Source organism: Hyposmocoma kahamanoa, unplaced genomic scaffold (genome assembly GCF_003589595.1).
Source record: "Hyposmocoma kahamanoa isolate Upper Pololo Valley unplaced genomic scaffold, ASM358959v1 63, whole genome shotgun sequence".
Lineage (NCBI taxonomy): Eukaryota > Metazoa > Arthropoda > Insecta > Lepidoptera > Cosmopterigidae > Hyposmocoma > Hyposmocoma kahamanoa.
The window spans coordinates 14,766,652-14,793,107 of record NW_020653851.1 but is presented as its reverse complement, the minus strand read 5'-3'; the positions used below and the strand labels follow the sequence as shown (position 1 = coordinate 14,793,107).

General features: G+C 36.3%; 3 protein-coding genes across 3 annotated transcripts in view; 1 reads left to right on the top strand and 2 right to left on the bottom strand.

The window, feature by feature from the left end:
* LOC113229993 overlaps positions 1 to 4,025 on the bottom strand; it is a 42,331-nt gene extending 38,306 nt beyond the window's left edge. The window contains exon 1 of the mRNA XM_026463699.1: positions 3,997 to 4,025. Coding sequence (XP_026319484.1) covers positions 3,997 to 4,025 — 29 coding nt within the window. The remainder of the gene's footprint in view (positions 1 to 3,996) is intronic.
* Positions 4,026 to 5,680: 1,655 nt separating this feature from the next.
* Positions 5,681 to 14,235, top strand: LOC113230169 (transmembrane protease serine 9-like). The gene is made up of 12 exons (XM_026463974.1): positions 5,681 to 5,948; positions 8,804 to 8,895; positions 10,229 to 10,402; positions 10,587 to 10,708; positions 10,958 to 11,112; positions 11,451 to 11,554; positions 11,634 to 11,726; positions 11,794 to 11,960; positions 12,037 to 12,172; positions 12,252 to 12,390; positions 12,771 to 12,916; positions 13,742 to 14,235. The coding sequence occupies exons 1-12, from the start codon at positions 5,813 to 5,815 to the stop codon at positions 13,895 to 13,897; spliced, it is 1,620 nt and encodes a 539-aa protein (XP_026319759.1). The 5' UTR covers positions 5,681 to 5,812; the 3' UTR covers positions 13,898 to 14,235.
* Positions 14,236 to 14,296: 61 nt separating this feature from the next.
* Positions 14,297 to 25,183, bottom strand: LOC113230230 (serine/threonine-protein kinase greatwall). Its single transcript, XM_026464060.1, has 11 exons — positions 24,970 to 25,183; positions 24,031 to 24,259; positions 23,453 to 23,596; positions 22,404 to 22,492; positions 20,833 to 21,041; positions 19,952 to 20,161; positions 18,722 to 18,938; positions 17,050 to 17,207; positions 16,523 to 16,647; positions 16,189 to 16,401; positions 14,297 to 15,777 (listed from the first exon to the last, which is right to left on the bottom strand). Exons 1-11 carry the CDS (start codon positions 25,102 to 25,104, stop codon positions 15,731 to 15,733), a joined length of 1,776 nt encoding a protein of 591 aa, XP_026319845.1. The 5' UTR covers positions 25,105 to 25,183; the 3' UTR covers positions 14,297 to 15,730.
* Positions 25,184 to 26,456: the final 1,273 nt, after the last annotated feature.

The window sequence follows — 26,456 nt, the reverse complement described above, 5'->3', positions numbered from 1 at the left end:
AATTATAAATGAACTGCATTCAAGGTAACACTATTATTAGGTTTTGGTATTCAAAAATAATATTTAATATGTATTTAATCCTCTTTCTTTATTATTGGTCTTTTCTTTTAACGATTGATGACATCAATACCAGTATGTCTTTTGATATTTATCTCCTAATAAATCTTGGTTGCTTGGTTTCACCCTCTATCCTGTAGGTTAGGTTAGATGAAAAAGCAGCCAATTTGTATTATATATAATACGAGTAGTTAAGTGCTGCAATGATCTTAGGTAAACGCTGTTTCTCATTCATCGCTTAAGTCACTCCAATCCAATCAATGTACTATCTTTATGTACTCATGACAAAGTATGTACATAACGTAATTACGACAAAATATTAATGTTTAAATTAACTCATTGTTCTATTAGAGAGGATACCCGTATCCAGCAGTGCGACGTATCAAAAATTAAACTGACTCAATGCACAACGTATTTATTCGTTGACGGTGAAAAGTCCCATTTCTTAGTGACGAGTTTATACTATCTAGTTACTGACAAAGGCATTGAAATCTACATTAGATACAAAATAAACGAAACTACTCCTTCTTTTTAATCGACTTCAACAAAGGAGGAGGTTCTCAATTCGACTGTAGTTTTTGTGTGTGTATGTTACGCGATTACTCGGGCATTTGTGAGTCGATTTTGATGTTTTTTTTTTTGTTAGAAAGAGGGTACCTCAGTATTGATCTCATTTAATTTTGAAGAAATATTCCACCTCTAACGGTGGCAAACTAGAAGATGAGTCCGGTTTCGCGCACTTTCCGGTAACCGATTTCCATAAAACTTGGCAAATTAATGTAATTCCACGAACTGTTGAGATCCGTATTTAAAAAAAAAAAGTTATAATTATTCTTTTCCTTATTTCTTAGCAAGACAAAATTCTTGATAAAGATTGGTGCACATAATTTTAGAATAGACACAAAAAGGACGAATTGCGCCTAGACATGACTTTTAAGCAAAGGCGATGAGAATGTTATTAGATCGGCAAATTTTTCCAGTTACAATGTTAACCGCTTAGACTATTAGTCATACTTTTTTCCGTCCTTTATGATTAACCTCCCACAAAGAGTTACCATAAATAAAAATATTTACTGCAAAAAGATCGGTATAAATAAGGTGTTGGCACGCATAATTTAAAACCTTCACTAATTAACTGCACATTTAAAGAAAACTTTAAATTTTTCAGTTTACCTGATTTATTCTTAATTTAAATGAAAAACATACCACAATCAATCCTTAATAAAATTTCAAAAAGGTATTGTTTCTGGTTTGAAAGTATTGCAGCTTGATTTTCATTGCCTCTCCCGATCGGAAACTGCGTCTTTTCCGAGTCGAGACGTATAATATTGCATATGGGCTGGTCGATCGGATCGATTTCAATTTGAATTTGATTTTCGCTTGAATTGAATTTCGATTTGATTAAAATCAGGGACAGGCGTGTAGCTTACTATCAGGCGCACGACTTGTTCGTCCCGTCACTCGACACTATAAAAAAACCTGTATCGCGACAAAATCTCTGGTGGCAGGTTTAGGAAAACGTAGTCCCTTCGTTTCAAATCCTTCGACATACGAAATTTTATTTATTAAATAAATATTCGACAACATTAAATACATTGCTCTGATGCCAAAGTAAGTAACTAAAGCACTTGTACTTAGGGTTTCGCGATTGTTACACATAGGAAATGAAACTATTTTTCCGGATTTAAATCGGGTATACTTGTTTTTTAAAAAAAACCAATGTTTCGGGCCCTTTACAGGTCAGGACCACCGTAACTATGGGACCTGTCAAGGGCCCGAAACGTTGATTTGTTTGAAAAAAACAACTATACGCGATTTAAATCCGGAAAAATAGTTTCATTTCCTAAAGCACTTGTGTTACGGAAATCGAAAACAACTACGGTACCACAAACACCGAAACCCCGGACAATATAAAAAAAGTAAGTTTTTCTACATTGGGCTGGAGATCGAACCCGGAACCTCAGGGATGGCAACACCATGAAAACTGGTGTTTAAGCCACTCCACCACGGAGTTGGTTATTTTAATTCAGTTTGTTGTGTTTGCGTATCTATTATTGTAGATACTTTGCTTTCTATCTATTGACTGCCTCGGTCGCCGAATGGTTACCATACTGGTCTGCCACGCAGAGGTCCCGGGTTCGTTCCCGGATCGGGTAAAATATTTGTATTACCTACATTTATTTCTCTCATGAGATTGGGTGTAATTTGTGGTGTTCTATGTGTTTATCCATGGCACTCACAACATAGGGTTTCCCTAGTGCGGGGCTATGAGTGGGTTGCGTAATTATTATCTATTAACGGTTCTAATTGTAATACTATTTGAAAGTTGATTTTCAATTCGGAAAGATTTGTAGGTAAGTACGTTAATAAAATAGATAGGTACGCCACATATTTGACTGTTGTTTGCAAGATGTTTCAGCAAGCACCAAGATATGTGAGAATTACGAACAGATATGTACGCCTTTTACAAAAGTTACCAGCTCTAAATGTTAAGTAGCTATTTCCTTCTGTACATCTATGCAGCTACTACCTTCACGAACGAAGTTTTGCGAATTCAAACTCTATCCATGATCATTTGACCATTTTTGTAGAAGGCAGGTACACAATGAGAATGAGTCAATCAATGCAAGCCACTTAGTTCTCAACCATCACAAAGACAAAGTAAGGTACAGTATAAAATCCACTTAAAACAAGTACAGACAAACATAAAAGCATGTAACTCATAATCCATTACATTAATAGTTTCGACAGTTACTCCAAATACGAACAAGGTTGACGATCTTTGGGTGATAAAAAATCTCTACAAGACGATGTCTGCATGCGAAGATCATCTATTTAACGTAGGCGCCTTAATTCATTAATCAAATCCGAATAATAAACTTTAACTTAAGTACACAATAAGAATACAATAGACTTTGTGGAACATAACGCTATGTTTTCCCATGGATAACTTATACGTAAATAAAAACGTCACAAACGTCACTAAACGTCAAATCAGGTTCTGTCTGCTTTCCGTCACCAGGGAACCAAACTTATGTCTAACTTAAGAATTTGACATCGACTTCTCCCGAAGCGCGGGTGCTCTGTCGTCAGACGGACTTTGACGTTAGAAGCTTCGTTAGTAGCTTGTAGAGCATCTGTTTTCGCGACGCGGGGATGATTTGCAAATGCGTCTGCTAGAGTCTTGAACTATGATTATAATATACAACACTACGTACGAGAATTCTACGCCTTTCCTGTCCAGATATATGTGGACAATAAGGGAGCAGTATTCTCTACCTACGGGTTTCTTGATCAAACACAAGATGATGATTGATCAAAAACAAATGGGGAAATGATCCCCCTTTACATCAGGTGTGAAATGGGTGCGAATGAAAACAAAAGGGTTAGTTACAAGCTTTCATTTCTATGTTTCTTTTTTGCTATGTTTTCAGATTTGTTCAGATAAGTTACTTTAGCTCGAGTCGGACAGAGAGCACTGTTATATAAAGGCGCCAGTGGCAGTAAAATACGGCTGCAACTCCGTTATTATACAGGGTGGAAAAAAAACAAATTGAATTTTTGGAGAGGCCTTTGTTCTCAAGTATTTTTGTGTCTCTACATTAGGCGAACAATCTAAAGGAGAGACATAATTAAAAAAACAAAATACGCGCCCCACTTATGAATCAGTGAGAGGCAATAAACACAGCTATTGTCATTTTGAGCATCACCCACTTGCTGGTACTTTTAATAATAGCTATATTGTGTTAAGTGAGATATTGAGTCATAACAATAAAAAATGGGACTAGGAAAAACTACACCAGGCTACAGAAAATCTCTGATTGCTTGATATGTAGATCTAGATAACGAATTCCAGAATGTCAAACAATATACTTGCATAATTAGGTATGAAAAAGTTATGAGAGCATTAGGTACAGAACATTTCAGAGTTTAACTTACATCGGCACACACCTAACTTGCAGTGACATCTCATACAACGCTCTGTTGATCTCTTCATTGGATAACGGAACCTAAGATTAATGGCTCTAATAACGTAGGTACGTGTCCAAATCTAATCACGTTTGTTCAATCGATTCGCGATATTCGACATTCCAATCTGATTTTTTTGCCGTTGACAAAATATGACAAAATGCCGCAAGTGCTTGGATTACTATAAATATAAGAGGAGTATATAATAACAATAATCAAATTCAACTGCGTCTGTGGCCGAACGGTTACCATGCCGGACTGCCATGCAGAGGTCCTGGGTTCGATTCCCAGGCCGGGAGAAATATGTGTATGGCCTACATTTATTTCTCTCGTGAGTTTGGGTGTAATTTGTGGTTGTCTATGTGTGTGTCCATGGCACCCGCGACACAGTGTTTCCCTAGTGCGGGGCTATGTTGAGTGTGTGCGTTGTTATTATTATTATTATTAAATATCAATAAAAAGGAGTTACACAATCATGCCGAAGAAAATTTTGATTAGTATTGCTTTCTCTTTTTATTCTGGTACATGCGTAATTGTTTGTTTCACTTTACTAAAAAAATATAAGTAAATAAATTTCAAAAGGTCACCTACTTTTGGGCTTTATGTATAACAATTTAGTAAGTTTAGGAAGTAAAATTATTGGTCATAACAGTGGCAGTGTAGGACCAAACAGTTTGGCTAATAATGAAAAGATACAAACTGTTATTGGAATTCAAATAAAAAACTATATGAGGACTGAAGCTAACACCCCTTAATGTACATCATAAATGTTGTTCATCGAAAGAAATACACATAAACACATCCAATCTTCTTTTTAAACCGCAAATTCAATCAATGTCCTTTAATTTAATTGGTCATAAATTAAGAGCGTTTTTTAATTTATCTGCATTCGGCGACATAAAAACAAATCTGGAAAAAATTTACTACCGACTTTCTGCAGCGGATGGTTGCGTACTGCATCTTCTAATTAATTTAAATTTTAACTTGCTATGCATGTACGCATCTCCACAGAGTAAACCAGTTTCCTGTACAAAAATGTCATTACTTGCCCAAACGATTTGACTAGTTTGAAGTTTTTAATTTTAAGAAGCAATTATACAGTTTATTGTCTTCCAAGCTAAAGTCCATTTTATAAAAAGTGCGTTTTGAATCAACGTATAATAAAAAAACATTGAAGTAATAAAGGATCAAGTTCGTTTACGTTAAAATAAAAAATTTGACGCAGCAAGTTTACTACTGATATTGAAACTTAAATTTCAGTAATCGGGCGTGTAGCGACAACGATTAGCTCCATGCCGTCAGACACAGTGCCCCAGACCTTATTTAAGACCTCTTACAACTCCCATTTAACGCATGCAGAACCACTTCGTATTAGCCGTTATTACTCACCTTAATGAACAAATTCCACCCGCAGGTTCAACGATCTCCTAAAAAGCTAATCATTCTTTGTTTGATACCGTGTGAACGCTCAAAAATAAACACCATCCATCGGAGATCAAATCAGAATTTGGGCGTACCGAACCAGATGATTAACATAATTTATAAAGCTCATTTGTAACGTAAATGTCAGCTCTGTACAAAAGGAGAAAAAGCTCTGTTATCTTTTCAAGCCAATGTAGAGCGTCAGTGTAAAAATATTAAAAGGCGCGGATTCAAGGGGCCGAAGCATTTTGCGAGGCGACTCCTTGCGAGCCACATCCTCGTACCGCGCACAAACGGACTACGTCTTGCAAGTCTGTATTTACGATCTTTGCTTTAAGTGAATGCAGTAGGGATTCGAGAAACAATGTCGTCGTTAAGGACCAAATTAATATTGTTTTGGCTGGGCCTGACCGCGTCTACCTGTGGCAGCGTCACGAAAGACCAAGGATTTTCTACAAAGGATGGCGGTTTTTATACTGAAGACGCTGTTATTTTAAATGGTGAGAATAGAACAATTAATTATTAAAATTCCAAATAATCGGAGACGTGCTTTCTAATTCTAATTAAGTAAGAAAATACTTAAAGGAGTTAGAAAATTCTTATTCTTAAAAATACAACATTTTTAATGACTAATATCCAAAGTGCTTAAAACAGCAATATTGTGATAGATAATACGAAAAGTGAAATCGTTCGCATTAAACCACATGTCGAGGGTATTTGTTTACATTATCGAAAAGAAATGGCGTGTCTTCAAGTATTCTTATCGTGCCGGCTTTAAAACAATGACCGCTACGCTGGTATGAGGTTTTGAGGCTAGAGAAAGCTTAAAATTTGCAACTGAGATGTCCGGTCACAACGAAAAGTCGAATAAAAATATCGATATGTATAATTTTTAAAAGTGACTTTTTTTGTTTACTGGAAGAGAATGAAATTATGAATGAGTGAATGATACCGGTGCAAGTCAGATAGTTAAGTAGGTAAATGACGATCTCCAAAGTAAGATTACCAAGATTTGAGTGGTCGTCAACCTGTACTCTGCTAGCGGGTCTTACGCACGTGGGCCATTATTCGGAGAATACCTATGGGATCGATTCAATGCAAATGCTCATACGCCCACACTTCGCGGTCGACCACATCAATCAAAGTATTGTCCGCACCGCAGCGCGGTTCGACGGCTGGTTATACTTTTTTTATTCGGCTCGAGGACAATAATTAGATCAGAGACTGGAGATTGAAGCGGCGACACTGACATTTCCTTACATTAGAATGCTGAACCCGGAATCCCGAGTACAATCATTGTTCAAGAAACCTATTCCATTTTGATTACGTCCAAACTTTGCCGACGTTAAACAAAAAACCTGTGCATGAACATGGTCTGCCGCAAATGTTAGCAGGGCGACGCGGCGGTGTGGTATTTAGGAAGCATTTTACTAAACTTGATAATGAAAGGCATTAACAATGCTTACTAAAATAGCTACACGGACAACTCGACATATACTTCCATACAATACAAAATGTGAACCTACGCATTTCGTACATCAAACTTGCGAGGGTTGACTTTTTGTAAAGCTTTACAGCTTCACAAAAGTCAACTCTAGCAAGTTTCTTTCCGATTTTACTTATTTTATTCCGACAGTTGCAATGCCAAGGTTGTTTTAGGGTTCCTAGTAAACATTGTTAAGATGCGAACTCGTCTAGATAGTCTTCGGCACGATATCAAAGTTATACAGAGCCCCTGATCTATTATCCCTGTTTCGTCCTTGACAAGTAAAGTCTCGGAACATTTAAAGCTCGTATGTTTTCATTAAAGTGTCATAGGAATCAGGTTTAATCACTATACACTTCGATCCCGAGTTGTGTATATATCTTCAAGGTCGGTTGTTTACGCGACATTTTTTGCAGGACGAGCTTATTTATATGGATATACAATACAACATTATTGTCATGAAATAATTTATTTCGCGAGTGGAGATCATGGAAATGGATCGTAAAACAATATTAATGTTTTATGTAGTAGACCTGGTTGTGTGCCTGTTGATTCTATTACATTTACATTTACATTTTAGTAGCAGTAGAGCTCCTTGTGAAAGAGCTCGTCCAGGGCAGTACTGCTACCTGCAGTACTACACTACAAGCACTAATGTCAGCATTACTGTGTTCCGGTTTTAAAGGGTAAGGGTGCTGGTAAAATTACAGGCACATGGGACTTGTTAACTTATATCCCAGGGTGACGGGCGCAGTGAAAGTACCCCTCAGATCTTGGCAATTTAAAGATCTGAATGGCACTGTAACTGTTATGAACAGGCGTGTAGCTTACCATCAGGCGCACGACTTGTTCGTCCCGTCACTTGATGTTATAAAAAAAACATGAAGGACGCTGGAGTGCTGCTGGTAATGCAGTGCCAGATTCAATTTAAATTAAACTGCCCATCTCTTCTGGACGCCTTTGTGGATGACAACTGGTCTAAACGCCATTAAGGATGCGAACTGGTAGGGTTCATTGGGAAAGACAATCAATAAAAATTACCTCTGTAAGTAAGATACAGATTAGAGAGTTAAACCAAACAATACAAGTATGGACCACTTTGGCACAAAGGAGACGTTACAATAAGGCTTAACCGTTATGCAGCGATACACAATAAATCGCTTGCATGTTTGCGGTTGGGTACTGCGTGTGGTGACAAATTCTTTTCGTCTAGTGAATAACAATTTGTACGACTTGTGATTCAGTATACTAAGACAAAAACAAAAAATCAATATGTTTATTAGAATTCCAAAAAAAACAGTGCGTATTTTCAAAAATTATAGCAACAAAACACTTTTCATAAACTAAACTTTTTTAATTTAAACTTTATATAGGTACGACGAAAAATAAAGTACCTATCTTCCCCAATATGGTATTTATTGCATTACGGCCATAAAGGTGGTCGATAAATAAACCCTGAGATTGATTAACTTTTAACCACTTTATATAATATACTACATCGCCTGTGCTTTGATCTCCTTGCCAATTTAGTACAAAATATAAATTAACCTTAATTGTGAGTCGTCTGACGGCTTTTGTGGGTGGGGAACGGGTTTAAAAAACTTTAAACTTAATACTGCGTTGACGATCTTACGGTACTTATTCCAATTGAAATTACTGTTAGATACAGTCCTCTATGCCTTGCCAAATTACATCTTAATACCTTACCATTTATGTTTGCCTTTCTTACTTACGTAGATTTTATATACTTTGTACTGCAAAGTAAATTTACACGGTACAGCTCACAAGTTATTAAATATCAGATTTCAAGTTTGTTTTAATTTTTCATTTTAGCATTCTCGACAGATAAGTTGTATTTATTTTTTACAGCGGCTGTACCTCGAGTGCGACGAGAAATCGACAGTGGTGAATCGAATAGCACTCGTGAAGGGAAACAATTTTGGTTGCTCAGACCACGACAGGTAAATTAATGTTTTACACACTTGGAGCTTTTCAAGTTACAAAAAGGACCACCTGTGATAATGGTAGAAAATTACTATGTAATAAATCCAGATCGCCGCATATAAATTACGATCATCATGGCAAATTATTCTGCTTCAGAATGGTACATGTCCAGTGGAGTCTAATAAGCTGATTTAATCAAATAAATAAATAAATATAAATATATAATAATCATATAAGTAAATATAAGACAACATCACATACGTTGCTCTGATTCCAAAGTATGTAACTAAAGCCCTTGTGTTATGGGAATCGACACAAGGGCTTCAAGGGACAATCAAAACAACAACGGTATCTACCACAAACACTCACACCGAAAACAATATACAAAAGTTAGTTTCTACATTGAGCCGGTCGGGGAAGGAACCCCGAAGTCCAGAGATGGCGACACCATGAAAACCGGTGTGCAAGCCACTCGACCACGGAGGTCATTAAATTGTTATCGTTATAATGTGGCAGGTGTTACCTTTGAGTTCAACATAACGACTCATCCGTAGAACAAAGATTTATGTGCAAGGCTGCTTGTTTTCAAGGCACGGTACATTTCGTTCGTTCTTCTTCGCTGTGGATGTCAGATCGACCGTTGTTCGATTTTATATTTCCGAAACGAAATAAGATATATAAATTCTCAAAACAACTTTACGTAGGCCATAGTTTGAATAACGAAATTATTCTCGTAACGTCCTTATTCTCTTTTCGCTATATAATCACATCGGACCCTGTTCTTCGGATAAGTCGATAAATACACCTGTGGTTAGGGTTTTCTGGCTCTTTAGACTCCGCTTGGGTCGATACCAGAGCCCGACCTCTTTCTACAGCAGTGTTGCTGTGCTCCGGATTGAAGGGTAGGGCGAGCTAACCTAATTATACACGAGCACAGGAGACTTAAAATCATGTTTTCCACTGGCGGCAAATCTTTTGCGCTACAATTTTTCTAGCAGTAGAGCTCCTCCTGAAAGAATTCGTCCGGGAAACTGCTGTCTTACCTATTACTGCCGCCAAGCAGTAATGTGAGTATTTCTGCGTTTCGATATGGAAGGGTAAGGGTGCTGGTGAAATTACAGGCACATGGGACTTGTCAACTTATGTCTCAGGGTAACGGGCGCAGTGGCAGTGCCCCTCAGATCTACGCGACTTAACGTTCCGAGTGGCACCGCAACTGCTATTAACCAGGCGCGTGACCTATTCGTCTCATCACTTGATATCATAAACAAAAGGCAACGTATGGTCTGACAATCTTCGGCGAACAAGCCAGTTTAACTTCATACAAAATAAATTGATGAATTTCTACAGCACGATGAAGGAGCTTTCGGCCTGGATTGTGAAACAACAATGGGCAAGAGGGGAACATGTAAGAGTTTTCACGACTGCTATCCGCTGCTCAAGGTGGCCGACCTCTCAGGGTGGGACGGATGGGTGATGGGGCACTACGATACCTGCAGTTATATTAGCGGGGATAACATGGAGGTAAGGGACCGAAGTCTTTACAAGCATCAAAAACATTGAACATTTTTATTACAAAGAAAATTTCCAAATTTCACGCTAATATGTAGGTTTAACACATAAGTCTTCTCTATCTTCGGAGCTATCTAAACCCATAACTAATAGGAGGGTGGAGCTAGCAAGACCTAACGTTAAGTCTTCACTACAGGTATTTGGAGTGTGTTGCACAGAGCCAGTGGGCACGCCTCCGCAGCAGGAACCTGATGTGCAGCGTTTAGGGTTCCTCCAGCCTGCTGTCCCTGTACATCTTCCTCCACTGCAATTATCTGGGTAGGTTAAAAAATATCAACTTTAAAAAAATTTTAATTTTATTAAATTATAAATCAAATTAGTTCAGGTATCAAAGGTTTTCAGAATTATTGTATAAGTATTACGCCAAAATCAATTTATTCTGTAAAATCGTACAAATCCCTTGAACAAGTACCTAACTAAGACCGCAAAACAAATTTAAATTATTGCGGGTACTTTACATAGACTTGATATAAAAGATAACTTATAACTTATACTTACTTATTTCAGTTTCCCAGGCCGCGTTGTGTCGGCGTTCTCATCAACATGGGGCATCGGCCAAGGCGCAAACATGCGTCAAATTCCTGCCCAGTGGCCACCAACCATTCCTCCTCTGCCAACTCATCCACCGGACCATACTGCGCCTACGCATCCACCTTCTCTAAGTAATTGCCAATATAATAAAATGCATTGACAGGGCCTGATCATGTATCGCTAAAACCACTCTAAATCGACGATTCGGAAGAACATCAACATGGACTTTGATATGAGTATTCATCCAATACGATGAATTGACCTCATTCGTTTGAACGTGAATGTTGTTCGTAGTTCGGAATTCCCACGTAGAATTACATTTATTTCAGATAACTTAAAAGAGAGCGTCTATGAAATATTGGACATTGTATACTATCAAAGTTTTAGTACTATTTTTAAAATCCTATAGGAACGCTTGGTATTGATTGAAATATACCTTCTAATATAATATATTTGGTATTTTCCTCAGTTGCTGGCATCACTCTACCATCTCACGATCCCGTGGTCACCCCAGCTACCACATGGGCAACGAGACCTCCTGGATTTGCCACCACCAAGCCCACGACCAAGCAGGTATATAGCGCCAAGAAATTTAAATCCTCTAATTATTCTACAAAATCGAAGACTGCATTAAAGACCATGTTATTTATAGACTTGGCCACCGATGTACCCCACTCTACCCAGTAAGCCGACAACTCAACCTCAAGCTGTTGACGGATCTTGTGGTAGAAAGAACGGACCGCAGGTATTCCACATAAGCGCACTTTGCTTTGATGTTCAAAGGTTGTACCTAATGAATTCCAATTTTACAGACTTACGAAAGCAACTACCAGGATGAGGAGCGTATCGTTGGCGGCCACAACGCAGAAATGAATGAATGGCCCTGGATCGTTGCTCTGTTCAACGGCGGCCGTCAATTTTGTGGTGGTTCTCTGATTGACGACAGACACGTCCTTTCGGCTGCCCACTGCGTTGCTCAGTAAGGACAGTCCTTCCTTATAACTCAACTGCTTTTCCACCGTTTATATTTTATATAATTAACTTTATTTTTTCAGTATGACGTCATGGGATGTAGCTCGTCTTACTGCAAGACTTGGTGACCATAATATCCGAACAAATTCTGAGACTATGCATATTGAAAGGAAAATCAAGCGAGTTGTCAGACACCGTGGTTTTGACATGCGTACTTTGGTAAAAATAAATCCAGTTAAATCTAGGACGATATATGGATTTAAAATTTTGCTTTATTAATTAATTTGTTATGTTTCAGTACAACGATATTGCCATCCTTACTTTAGACCAGGCCGTACCGTTTACAAAGAACGTTCGGCCAATTTGCCTTCCCGGTGGAGGAAGGGCTTACACTGGGCTCATCGCCACGGTCATCGGTTGGGGAAGCTTGCGAGAGAGTGAGTTTTCCTTAAGTAATGTTTTAACATTCGAAAAAAAATTGAAATATTTGCAATACGAGTGAATGATTTCTCGTCTGTTTAATACTTGTTATAATATTACAATGCTAAATACAATTAATACAATGAACGAACACATAGAAAAACTTTTTCGACCCGGTGGGGCTGGAACCCACGACCATATAATATACTGCACCATAGTATCGGTCTTGGTCTTACCAACTGAGCTAGGGGGTCAAGTTATCGAAATTCTCCTGTGTTTTTGTTAAAGATTTTTGTACTGGATCTTTCGGCATTCTGAGCCGCTAGTAATATCTCGTGAGAGATTTTAGAACCTTCTTCACCGCAGCTTTACAACGCTATTTATTTTCTACCCTAAGGCGGACCTCAACCATCAATCTTGCAAGAAGTAGCAATTCCCGTCTGGTCAAATGCAGAATGTCGAATGAAATACGGCGCTGCGGCTCCGGGAGGCATCACCGAGCACATGTTATGCGCTGGTAAAGCTAGTATGGATTCTTGCAGTGTAAGTATCGAGTACATTAAGTATTCAAATGGTTAATTGAAAAACTGAACGGAAAAAACCCAGTAGGAAGTCCTGGACACCAAGCGACAAAGATAACAGAGACCAGTGTGCCTTCTAAATGGCAGAATAGCATGAAGTGTCGCATAAAATAAGTCCATTGGAATGGTGTTGGAGTCCAAAATCTTCTGTGTTTTGTTGAGCCAGGATAGTTAGTAAACTAAATCAATCACAACCTTAATGACACTGCCCGAAATATGTATTTACAAGTATAATAATTTTTCGTCTACATACTCATTGACCGCAATTGTCAACGACGGAAGTAAACCAGACCATTGTTAATTAGACAAATAGTATGTGACCATTGATAGTTATTTAATAATATCTTAAGGTACTAAAAATATTACTACGTTTGCGTATATAATTTTGTTTGGGTGCTAAAGTTCCTCCTTAAGTAGGTAAATAATGTGTCAAGCCGCTATATAGACACAATTAGTAAATTCAAGAATTTACCCCTTCGTATTTAAGGAGACGAGAATAATAAAAATGTTTAGTAGAGAATATATAACACATTAACCTCCGATATAAAAATGATAATTAATAATCGTCTATTAAAACGTACTAATGTCATGGCTATATCTATTCCATTAAGTTCTTTACATACAAATCTCAATAAATTTGATCACTTACATAAGTAATTTCACAAAAAAATATATATTATCAATGATATTATATCATTGGAGGACTGTTTTATTATGAATACTTGTACCACCTTTTGTAAATCATATTTTAAGCAAATATCATTCATAGTAACTTTGGTAAACACAGGGTGATAGCGGTGGTCCACTGATGGTGAACGAAGGAGGTCGCTGGACCCAAGTGGGCGTAGTATCGTGGGGTATCGGCTGTGGAAAAGGACAGTACCCCGGAGTCTACACTCGTGTCACCGCTTTCCTGCCCTGGATACAAAAGAACTCCAAATAAAGGTCACAATACGAAATCAACATGCCATGATTCCTAGAGATTATTGACTATGTTTAATATGTTTTTTTTAAGTTGCTGATGTTCCTTTTTTCTTATGTACATGTCGATATGTTCAAAGGCATTATTATGGCCACTACGTTTGCTTACATACATTATTATAACAAATTCGGCCATAAATAAGAATTTTGTAATATTGAGTAAGACATTTTATTCATGGACTTAATCGCTGAGCCGATTTCAAAAATTACACAAATCATCAATTATTTTGAGAAAGACAACCCGAAACTTGCCTTTCTTAATAAATTGGTGTAGGTAAATAAATACATAACAAAAATTTTGTCGAAAATATAAATAACAAAAATGCAAAATTTTATAATTGTTGTTTAATTGAAAATTCCTTTAAATACAATTAAAGTGTAACTATACAATATATGGATAAAATACATCAATTAATTACATAACAAACACATCTCAACAACAACTATCTAAAACATTATCACGAAGCTCTCTCAGTCTTAACGTTACATAATTGTAAGTATTCAAAGGAAACAAATTATAAACGTTAATACTTACATTTTAATAAGAGGCCACATGCAGACATTCGGCAATTACCCTTTACCATGATTCATCGCATTGTTGTTTGCGACCTCTTGGGACCTAACAACTTTGTAACGCTATTTATAGGCACCGCGCAAACGCGTGTATTTATTGGATACAACCGGCAATTAGAAGCGAATATTCTATTTTTATATCGTCGATTGCGGCAACCGGACACAGTCGTATGTTGCGGCAATCGGTCATAGTTGTCAGTTGCGGCAACCGAACACAGTGGTCTTTTGACCACAATTTGTATGAAAATAGAATATTCGCTTCTAGCTGACGGTTGCTTGCTTCCAACACAAGACACGTTTGCGCTGTGCCATAATGAAACCTAATCTGCCGTCAGATGGCAAAACGCAGGAACTTAAATCTGAACGTTTCGTATAATAGCAATACAAAAAATAAACGTTTTCGCTTAGTATGTCCATTAAAACCCGGTAAACACAAATGTTGACTGGTGTTATAGATTTCTTTATTGTGTAACCTTTCTTTATTTTGTGAAACATTTAAGCTGTGAAATATGCACCCCGTATCCGCAAAGTACAGATTTTGATAAAATCAAGTTTGTTAACCCTCCCCATGTGTCCACCCAGCTAAATACGAAGTATATTCGTTACACTCCGATGTAAGCACTATTTTGCGGTAAGATTAAGAAAAATGGCGTGTGTTAAGGCAAAATACTGTTCATTTATAATATCTCAATAATCGCTTATGAAATCTATATTACATGACTGAACACTTCAGAAACTTGGAATATTTAATCGAGAATTAACTTTTTTTTGTTTATTTTTATAGTAACTAAATAAATATCATACGTCTGATCCCAAAGTAACTAAAGCACTTGTGTTATGGAAATCGGATATAACGACGGTACCCAAGACAATTTAGAAAAGTTAGTTTTTCTACATTGACCCGGCCAGCTATCGAACCCGGGACCTCGGAGATGGCAACACCATGAAAACCAGTGCACAAGACACGCGACCACGGGGATCGAGTAACTGCTTTGGTCATTATAATATCTGAGGTACTATCCTCCACATAAATATGTTACTTATACCAGTTTTAGCTTAAAATTCTATAGGTACTCTTAACGCGTTTTACCATCTAATGGCAATACTCTGATCAATTATTTTAAACACTAATTACGTGGTGTTATCATTATCACATAGTATCTATTATTGAATTATTATGCTACCAAGTGTTTTTCTACTCGCCGTACCTGAAACTGCCTTGTCATATATCGAAGTTGGACACATGCAGTTGTTGAAGAATATTCCGAGCTGCAACAACGATATAAAACAAATTTGAGTTTACCATAGAGCAGCAATTTGGCTTATTATCCATTACTTTTTCTTTTTTTATTATTATTGATACAAAGATCGAACGAACACAAACAAAAACTCCTTCGATCCGACTGCGTTCGAACCAGCGTCTGTTGCTTCACTGTGGCCACTACGTGTATAATAATATAATATTGGAGTAATTTCTCAAAAAATATACAGGTATTAATATTATTCTATATCGCTTATCAGGGAAACACTTGCTGAAAGGTGTTGGACAAAACCTTCAACAAATGCAAAATTATAAAAGTCTACTAACTTTTTAAAATTTACTACGAAAAAGTCACGAAAGAAGCCTTCAATCCGAAGGATGACGAATTTAATGTAGTGCACTAAAATTTCTTCACTCACCTTGAAAATATCCTGTATCATGCAGATCATCAGGAGTAGGCGTGAAGGGGGGTTCTGTGTTCAGCTGGTTCTCCCAATCAACATTTTTGAATAGGGGCATTTGCTTTACAGCGACTGCCGCCGGTCGGTCCTTGGGATCCATCGTAAGAAGAGTTTCAATTGCACTTACTGCCTCTTGTGATAACGCCTCTTCACCTTCTGGCCATTCTATGTCTATAAAGAACAAACGCATTGTTGATGACCAAATAAAATTTTTGTAATTCACTTTTTCGTACTTCTCCAAACTTATTTAAAATGTTAATTAAAAACCAAATAAACATCTTCAAACACTTACTTCGAGATAGAATGTTTTTAAACACAGCTTGTGGTGTCTCATCATTAAAAGGCGGGACTCCCGTCATGAACTCGTACATACACACACCTAACGCCCACCAATCCACTGGACAGCCGTGGCCTTGTCTGAAAAAATCAATTGAATAATGTAAAAGAGAGTGAACACAGCCTGCTTCTCACCTAAGTCAACGACAACTTTCGGTTGTCGACACAGGACACAATAACAGGAAACCGTGGTTACAGTGCCGGTGTTACCTAAGGCGCAGGATATGTGGCGCACACGGGCGCAGAGTCTTAAGAATCTATACTACCTCAGATTGAATTCAAATTTTTCCTGTACTATACGGTTCATTTTGCTTGTGTCGAGTGGCATCCAGGAAAAATATATATCGTATAGTACACGTGTATCTAGGTCTGTTTTTTTTTATAAAAAACATTTTTATGTGTTTCTGTTAGTGTTCCAAATAAATAAACTTTTTGGACTCAAATAACTAGATGTGAATAAAAGTTTAGTTGTAAACAACTTACTTCATAAGTAATTCAGGTGCCAAATAATCAGGAGTACCAAGAATCCTCTGCTCTGAAACGAGGTTACCTCTCCTCACACTCTTTGGCGTTCGATAGGGCGTGTGCGCAGTGGCAAGAGGAGTTTTACACTGATCTGTGGGAGATTTGTTTCTTTCGTCCTAAAATGAAATTATTCATTTAGTATTATTAATCACCTTCGTGCGCAGCATAGGAGCACCTGCAAAGCTGTTCGCCACTTTGTTGGTTTCCATATTTCATCGAGTAACCAGAAATAGAGACGAAATGTCATTTAATTTGTTTGAAAACTTCTGCCAAATCACTACCGTGACAACTGCGCTCCGATTAGCCAGCCTGAATTCGAAACAATTGACGGGCGTCGTCAATTGTTTCTCTTTAAATCGACCAGTTTAACTTGAGCTATGCTATAATGGACGAAAATTGCAAAATTACATATTTAATATTTAATTATCGATTAATTTTGTAATTAGATGTTTTGCTGTTTTCCCGCACGAATCGAACAGCCCCCATTGTTGAGAGATATTATCTTTATTAGAATAAATACAGAACATCTTTGGAATATACGGAGACGTACACACAGGTCAGTTGTAGGCGCTGTACTATTTCAGGTTTCTAATTTGTGATTTCAGCGAAAACGAGAATTGGCATTTAAAAGTGATATAAGGCCCAATCACCTCGTGAGTTGTATATGCATCCCTTGCATATTATACCAATGAAATCGTCTCTATTTCTGGTTATATATTCGATGCTATATTTATATAAAATCGCAATACAATTAGACAGAAAAAACAACAAGGAACAATATTGATTACAAGTCTTAGTCGCTGCGACCGCTAGCGGCTACAATGTCGGGATGCACGATTTTTTACTTTGAATCGATTTTTTTAATATATATAATATATAGACAAAATCGCTAGATCGTGCACTTTTGAATCAATCTTCACGAAAATCGAAACGTAATATGCATCCCTACTACACTGCATTTAGATACGTCATCGTAACTAGTGGTCGGAATCAGATGCTCATTTACCTACAATGTGGTCGCTCGCTAACACGGAATGCGCTTTGCTATCGAAAAATGTCCGCCTTACGAAATTAATAAGTACAATATTAGAAGCAAAAAACGTTTAAAACGTTTTTTATAATATTATGTAACAATTTAACATAGACTTATAAATAAATGAGAAGCAGACTAAACATAATTCCACCCCCACATACACATTATCCTTTTCCAAGAATAAAACGTAAAATGCAGTTTTATTAATACGTTTGGTCTGCTTTCCATTTTTATAAATCAGTGCATTCAAATTAACTTTTAGACAGTGAAAATGTTAAACATTGTAAATAATATATAATATTTTTTGGAGTTTAAAATTTTTTTACCGAAACTATCGTTTTTCGACACTTCTAGCTGTCAAAAAGTCATCATCAGACCTTTATTATTTACAGAGAACAAAATCGCATGTAGGTATCTAAAATATAAAACATATCACGCCATACCTGAATTTAATTGAAAATATACATTTTAAGAAGTCGCTTCCACATTTCGGCAGCGCGTTCAAAAGATAACTATAGGTAGAAAAGCATTCAAACATCCGAATCACTAGTCATAACTTACGACAAAATGTCATAATTACGAAACAATTTCTCATACCACACTGACTCTCCTAGAAGGAAATATCTCCAAGCTAGTAGAGATATGTTTGCTGAACGCTATCGACTTCTCCTTAAAACTTGACGGTAAGTCGTCTTTTGGAAGATTGAAACGAGTTTCTTTTGTTTTCTTGTTATCCTTGCTTTTGTTGTTTGACACTGGCGTGGAAAATATTACTCCGACGTTGAAGTGGTGACTGTCGTCTTGGGATACCCACCTGGAAAGTCATTTCCAGAAAATCGTAGATACTTTTTTTTATTGTATCATGTCGCCTGTTACAAAGAATTGAGGGGCACTGCCACCGCGCCCGTCAGCCTGAGACATAAGTTGAAAAGTGTACCAGTAATTTCACCAACACCCTTACCCTCCAAAACCGAAACACATTACTGTTTTGCGGCAGAAATGGGTAAAGAGGCAGTCAGTACTTCCCTATGCGAACTCTTTCACACTGACCTCCACTGCTACTATGTACTAGTGATTGTCTTAAGTTATAACTTTATTATTTTACGCTACGTAAATACGATATAATCTTTTAATATGCATAGAGCGGTTCATGCACGTTAAAAGGAAAAATAATAATGATGGAGATCATAGGTGCCCAAACTTTTTGGCTCACCGCCCACTTAGGCAAGATAAAAAAATTTCAGCGGCCACCACCACAAAAAATTATTGAAAACTTAACACAAAAAATCACAAGGCAAAGAATTATGTATATGTAGTGTAGTTATTATATAGCAAATTCAGGTTTTTTTTTTCAAATGCGGTAGCATCCCTTGGACAGCATCAACACTCCCCAATTGCTTAAGAGTCCCCACGGCGCCGGCGCCCACTAGGGGCGGTCCCTCATTTGTCTCAAATGTCACAAATGGTCCCTCATTTTGGGAAACTATTATGTCAATCAATACATCCAACACACCATTATTGCAAATTATAATGAATTCCACAAAACAACCTTCTCTCTTTTCAAAAAATTAATATTACAAAAATTAATATTTAGTATGAAAACAAATCTTTATAAAATAAAGCCACATGTGATCACCCATCAAAAGTGCTTTTATCACTACAGACTACATGAAATAAATTATTTATATATGTGAAATTTTATAAGTCTCTTAAATAAGCATAAAAAATTATCAATTCATTTCGTTCATAGAATCTTTAAGCCTCTCTGAAAAGTTGTGATTTTGCTGATGTGACCTTATTACACCAAATGTGAATATATTTAAGTACCTCTTTTTCAACACTCCTTTGACTGGATTCTTCCGTTTATCAGGTGTAGGATGTAAGGACATCCTCTTAGGGGTATTCTGACTGAGCTCTAAAGCTAAAATCTCCTGCGTTAGCCCGCTACGGTTTTCCTTTGCCTCTACCAAGCTTGTTACTCCAGTTGGTGTGTCACCGTCGTTATCTAATATCCTTTTCCTTTTTTTGGCCCGGAAACTGTGACAGAAAATACGTAAAAAAGTCTAAAACTTAATTAAATGATTTTAAATTTAATTATTAAATATGGTTTATGGTCACTAATGGTATTCCGAAGTGTTCGTACTTCCGATTTTGTACTCTTATTTATTTAGGGTTTTTGATAATTATGAACATGTCGCATATCGTCGGGGATAGTGCAATTACGCGTAACCAGCATTAGATTCTAAGTTTCCATTTCGGTAATTTACTGGCCAAATCAAATCCGCATATATGTTGCGGCAACAAAATTTGCATGATTTACGGGAAACTATTGTTACCAGTCCGTAGACGACATAAATGAAGGCTTACTGTGCAAAAATGAAAGTCGTTCCATGGTAGTAGCCATTGAAATTACAAAGTAAGAACGTTAAATCTCTCTCCTGTAAAATTTGGTTTACATCAGATACGCGCGTATGTAACGCGCATTTGCACTACCCACGACGATATTATGGATAAATTATAATTTATTATTATTATAATTATATACGTTATTATTATAGTTACATAATTTTAAATTAATTATAAAATAACTATTTGTTAATATTTGAATGTGGTAACAGACTCGATTTTATTCACAATAGGCACCTGAACAAACAGTTTTGAATCAACAAATCAATTAATTTATCAATGTATCGTATACAACACCTTACCTAGGCACCCTCTTCAAGGATTGTCCCCTACAAAGGGGTGAAGTGGAGTGATCTTGTCCCAACGACACAGCAGACTCTTCCAATGACGATCCATGATTACTGCTCTCGTTTGACGATTTGCTCTTAGAATTATCACTGGAACTGCTTGCAGAGCTCTCACATGTGTGGTATGAGAGTAGAGAATCTGATCCTGAGTCGTGAGATTGAGACTGAAATATAGATACCGGTTACGGCGACAGTGTAAATTAATTTGTTCAGATATTCAGATGCTGATGCAGACGTATAAATAACTAAAAAATATGATAAAGACGTAAAAATACAACGCCTAGATACGGCACTTGCAATACAGTTAAAAGTGTAAATCCATCGAGTACACTATAACCAGAAATAGAGACGAAATAAGGGCCATCCAACCCTGGCAACTCAGGTTAATGGGCCTTATATCACTTTTAAATATCAACTCTCAGAAATCACAATTTAGAAAGCTGAAATAGTACAAGCACTAACAACTGATCTGTGTGTACGTCTCCATATATTCCAAAAATAATGTGTATTTATTGTAATAAAGAAAATAACTCTAACAATGGGGGGCTCTATAAATAGAAAAACAACAAAACATCTAATTACAAAACAAACGGATTCACATTTAATCGGTAATTATAATTAAATATGTATTTTTTCAATTATAGTCCATTATAGCAAAGCTCAAGTTAAACTGGTCGATTTGAAGTGAAACAATTGACGACACCAGTAAATTTTTTCGAATTCGGGCTGGGCAATCGGAGCGCAGTTGTCACCGTAATGCATCGAGTATATAACCAGAAATAGACGAAATGTCATTTAATTTGTTTGAAAACTATTCTGCCATATCAATACTGTGACAACTGCGCTCCGATTGACTAGCTCGAGTTCGAAACTATTGAAGGGTGTCGTCGATGGGAGTCGCCAACTGTTTCACTTCAATCGACCAGTTAACTTGAGCTTTGCTATAATGGACGAAAATTACATATTTAATATTTAATTACCGATGACATGTGATTCCGTTTGTTTTGTAATTAGATGTTTTGTTGTTTTTCCCACACCACCGGATAGAACAGCACGGCATTGTTAGAGATATTATCTTTATTACAATAAATACAAAATATTTTTTGGAATATACAGAGACCTACACACAGGTTAGTAGTTGGCCTGTCTATATTTCAGTGCAAACGGGAGTTGATATTTATAAGAGCTGTATCGCTAATGTGTTACCAGGAATATATGGTCCTTATTTCGTTTCGTTAAATACTCGATGCCATAATGATATGACAGAATACTTGAATAAAATAACATTTCAAAGAAATAAAATAACATTTCTTCTCTATTTCTGGTTATATACTCATTGCGTAACCATACGTGTATTTTCCAATAGATTTGTGCCTACACTTGTCAATGTTATAGTAAATGAAGAACTATGGCATCTGTAACCCAGTTACTTATTAAAGAACACACAGTTCTCTATACTAACTAGGCAACCGGCGTTTGTTTTAACAATAAAGACTTTACAAGTTATAAACAGCTAACATACTTACTATATTAGGAATTATGATACTATCACAGCTCATAAAAGGATGTACTCCAGATAATTGAGAATGTTCCATAGAGGGTGAAAACATTTTACCTGCAAACAACACTCTTTGTAATATTACAATTTTGTAATTGAGTATCACAAATAGCTATTGATTGTACTACTTTCTTACAACAAATATATTTTGCTGTTTAGAATTTGAGTACAATTTTAATAATATAGCAGATTAATTAACAAATTATTTAAAATGTAGAAAAATTATTTAAGATGTGTTCTTTCTTTGTTTTATCAATCGAAGAAAGAATGAAATTTGAACGGTAGGCCTTATGGTGGGTAATAACTAGCAGTATTCTGTATACTTCAGTGTAATATTAGTGAGTACGTTCATATTTGCCAAGTATTAAAGTGTGTATTACATGTAAAAGTTGTAATACAATACCGTCAGTCAATCCTCTGAGTTACACTGACGCGAGCATAGACATGTTTGTTGCAAAAAGTTAGTTCATCTGGTCAGAACCACATTATGCTCAAATTCATATTCAAATGTACAGCACATACAAAAGGTCCTAGTCAGTTGCACCTTCTGCTCATTTTACATGATAAAACAAGGAAAACTATTTGATTTTTTGATTTATATTACAATGGACACAACGCATAATCAACACACAATTAATACTCAACTGCCACACTGGCCAAACAGTTACCATGCCGGATTGCCACACAGAGGTCCCGGGTTAGATTCCGGGCCCGGGGAAATATTTGTATGAACTATATTTATTTATCTCATGAGTTTCGGTGTAATTTGTGGTTGTCTATGTGGCTGTCCAGGACCTGCGATACAGGGTTTCCCTAGTGTGGGGCTATGAGTGTTATGTTAAAAAAAATAATTGTAAAACCTGTATCATATGCATGATATGTATCAAATCAACAAAATTATATGCCATTCACATATCTTTTTTTTGAAAGGATCACAGAAAAATATTTTTGTTTTAAAAAAGCAGCATAATTTCATACTAGTCTCTATTTCTATTAGCTCATCAAGGAGGTTCTCACAAGGTTCTATAGACCCATCAGAATGGTATGTAGTCTCTCTTCCTCCTGAACCAAATGATAGGTGTGATGTTAATGACAAGAGTTGGCCAGGGGTCCGCAGGTTGAGACTTGGAGTGCGGTTCACAAAGTCTGAGATCTCTAAGTCTGAAATCAAATAACATATTTGTAAATTGATAAAGTCACTGACTTTATAGTACCATTATATTTTTATTTAATCAATCGCAAAATAGGCACCTCGAGTTGTGGTCACCAGCCGATTACACCATACCACATCATAATTTAAAAAAAAGTTATACTTGTCACTATCAAATAAACTGAAATAAGTACAATATTATAAAATCCACCCCTTCATTTTGGCCTTATTCGCTTTGTGTCGTAATGCCAAACAGTCTTAAATATGTGCCATATGAAATTTGTCTACTTCGATATGTAGCATCATAACTACAGTTCCAGCCGTCCAATAAGAAAATAAGGAAGAATAAGAAAATCCTACAGTTCCACTCAAATTATTGCAGTGATACATAGATAGAACTATATAGGGCCTGGAATGCTACCTTAACAATACATAAATGACAAACCTCTGTGAACTTCAATTTTAGACAGACCAAAATCGGTCAGTTTGACATGACCATTCCTTGCAATTAACATATTGTCTGGCTTCAAATCTCTGTGCACAATATTGTGTTTGTGTAAATAGTCCAGAGCTAAAGTGACTTCAGCGGCATAAAATACTGCCATAGGCTCTTCTAAATACCCATACACTCCTAATAAAGATTTTAAGTCACCTCCCACCATGTACTCCATTACCTGCAAATTTAAATAAATTTTAAGAAAATTATACTCAATATTTATTTATTGAATATAAAGATACTACACTAACCGAACTACAGACTAGGTAAATCATATTAAGTTTTATTAAAATCAAAAAGAATGAAAAGAAATTTCAAAGAATGTCATTGATGTTATAAAACTTAGTACAGCGAGTATTGGATGGCAATATGTAGAGGGCAGTTCAAGTATACATCAGAGAAATTTGTCATGCTGTAATGCTGAAGTTCCATCTCCACCCTCCACCTATTTCTGCCGTCAAGCAGTATTACTTGCATTCCAGTTTGGAAGGGTAAGGTTGCTGGTGAAATTACAGGCACATGGAACTTGTCAATTTATGTCTCAGAGTGACAGGGGCAGTGGCAGTGCCCCTCAGATCTTTGCAAATTAAAGCTCGCAACTATTACGGACAGTCTTGTGGTAAACCATCAGGTGCATAACTTGTTCATCCCATTACTTGACATTATAAAAAATAAAAAAAACCTTGGACAAAGGTTTGTCACAACTGATGAGTAAGTTATCAACAAGAAAATTAATCATTTAGATCATGTTGATTTATAAGTTTCAAATAACTTTTTGCCTCCAAACAAGACTCACACATACATATGGTTATATAGCCTACTTGAGTATATATAACTCTGAGATAGCTAGTTACAGAACAAGAACAAAAATTGACCATAATTACTCACTAAATAAACAGATGACAGCGATTGCAGGGAGTAGAACAAATGTACACAGAAAGGACTTCTCGACAGTGCCAATGCGTTTCTCTCGGTCACCACCTGAGTCACCATATTCTTATTGATCATGTCCGACTTCTTCATAACTTTGATGGCATAAACTTGGTCTTTATTATTTTTTTTATGTGCAAGAAACACTTTGCCGAATGCACCGCGACTTATCGGCTTCACAATCGCAAAATCATTTATGTCTGGAAGCTGTAAACAATGAAGAAACAAAAATAAGGCTACGTATTACACGAACTGCAAAAATTCATAAATATTTCACAAATACCTTGGTCACAACATCCTCGTTAATAGAGTTTATTTTCTCTAAAATCGTGTGGCATACGGAACTCTCAGTTTTAGATTCGTTTGGCTCCATTTTTGCATAAAATCTCGCAATTTCAAACCTATCACATTTCAAATTTTGAAAATACTCGTCGACTGTCCGTCACCAATGGAGTTCAATAGACAGAGACACGTAGTTTTCGAGGTTTGACATTTTGTCAATGTCAAATTGTGATGTCAAATAATTTCATTTCCATCCTAAATTTTTTTTTAATTTATTAAGGTTTTGGGATTCGCTCTGGGACTTTTGGAGGGAAAAGTGTCGTTTTTATTTTGACTTTCAATTATTTTGTGAAATCTTGTTTAAAGTGGAATAGAAATAGCCTTAAAAAATTTAAAAAAAAATTAAGGTTTTGGCAAAACCATCAGCCTAAACATGAAGTTTAATTATGTTTCTGTAAACATGGCCGCCACAAAGAGGATAGGCAATTTGAGGCGGCGTGCTTGGATTGACTCGAGATTCTTTAAAACGGGCCGATACGAGTATTTTAGTTCGAGATTCATATAATTTCGCGTTTTATTCTTCGATTAAGGCACAATAGTACTATCCTATTCCACTTTAAACTAGAATTCACAAAATAATTGAAAGTCAAAATAAAAAAGACGCTTTTCCCTCCAAAAGGTCCAGAGCGAATCTTTTCCATCCTAAATAAATAAATAATAGACCAAGAGCCTATAACCAAGAAACTCTGGCGAAATCCTAAATGGGCACTGCCAATAAATAAAGAAAAAATACATCAGTAAAAAGAAGGCAGAGCCAAGAAAAAATACAAAAAAAAAAGATAAAAATAAAATTCATTAGAGGTTTATGTTATCATAGTAAAACCAAGTCTTAAAAATTAAAATATTTATTTTCAAAAATACATGCTAAGAATCAAATGGAATTACATTCTGCCATTCGCACACAAATCTAATAAAACACTAAGTTCAACATGCAATTTGAAAAATTATACTTTGAATTCTATAAATCATATATAATAATATTAATAAGTGTAGTATTATACATAAAAACGCTTTTTTTGAAAATATTAAGGCAGTTTTTAATTTTTTTACTCAACAGATTTAAACATTCGCTATTTTTAATTTTTGCCGATCTTCAAACATAA

What these genes read in the sequence shown, in the direction of transcription:
- LOC113230169 (XM_026463974.1), top strand. Translation starts at nt 5,813, where the DNA reads ATGTCGTCGTTAAGGACCAAATTAATATTGTTTTGGCTGGGCCTGACC. An exon ending in CCTCCACTGCAATTATCTGG is followed by an intron (nt 10,709 to 10,957) that starts GTAGGTTAAAAA and finishes TACTTATTTCAG; the next exon opens with TTTCCCAGGCCGCGTTGTGT. An exon ending in GTAGAAAGAACGGACCGCAG is followed by an intron (nt 11,727 to 11,793) that starts GTATTCCACATA and finishes CCAATTTTACAG; the next exon opens with ACTTACGAAAGCAACTACCA.
- LOC113230230 (XM_026464060.1), bottom strand. Translation starts at nt 25,104, where the DNA reads ATGAAGAAGTCGGACATGATCAATAAGAATATGGTGACTCAGGTGGTG. An exon ending in GTATCATAATTCCTAATATA is followed by an intron (nt 21,042 to 22,403) that starts GTAAGTATGTTA and finishes TCTATATTTCAG; the next exon opens with TCTCAATCTCACGACTCAGG. An exon ending in GCACCTGAATTACTTATGAA is followed by an intron (nt 16,648 to 17,049) that starts GTAAGTTGTTTA and finishes TGATTTTTTCAG; the next exon opens with ACAAGGCCACGGCTGTCCAG.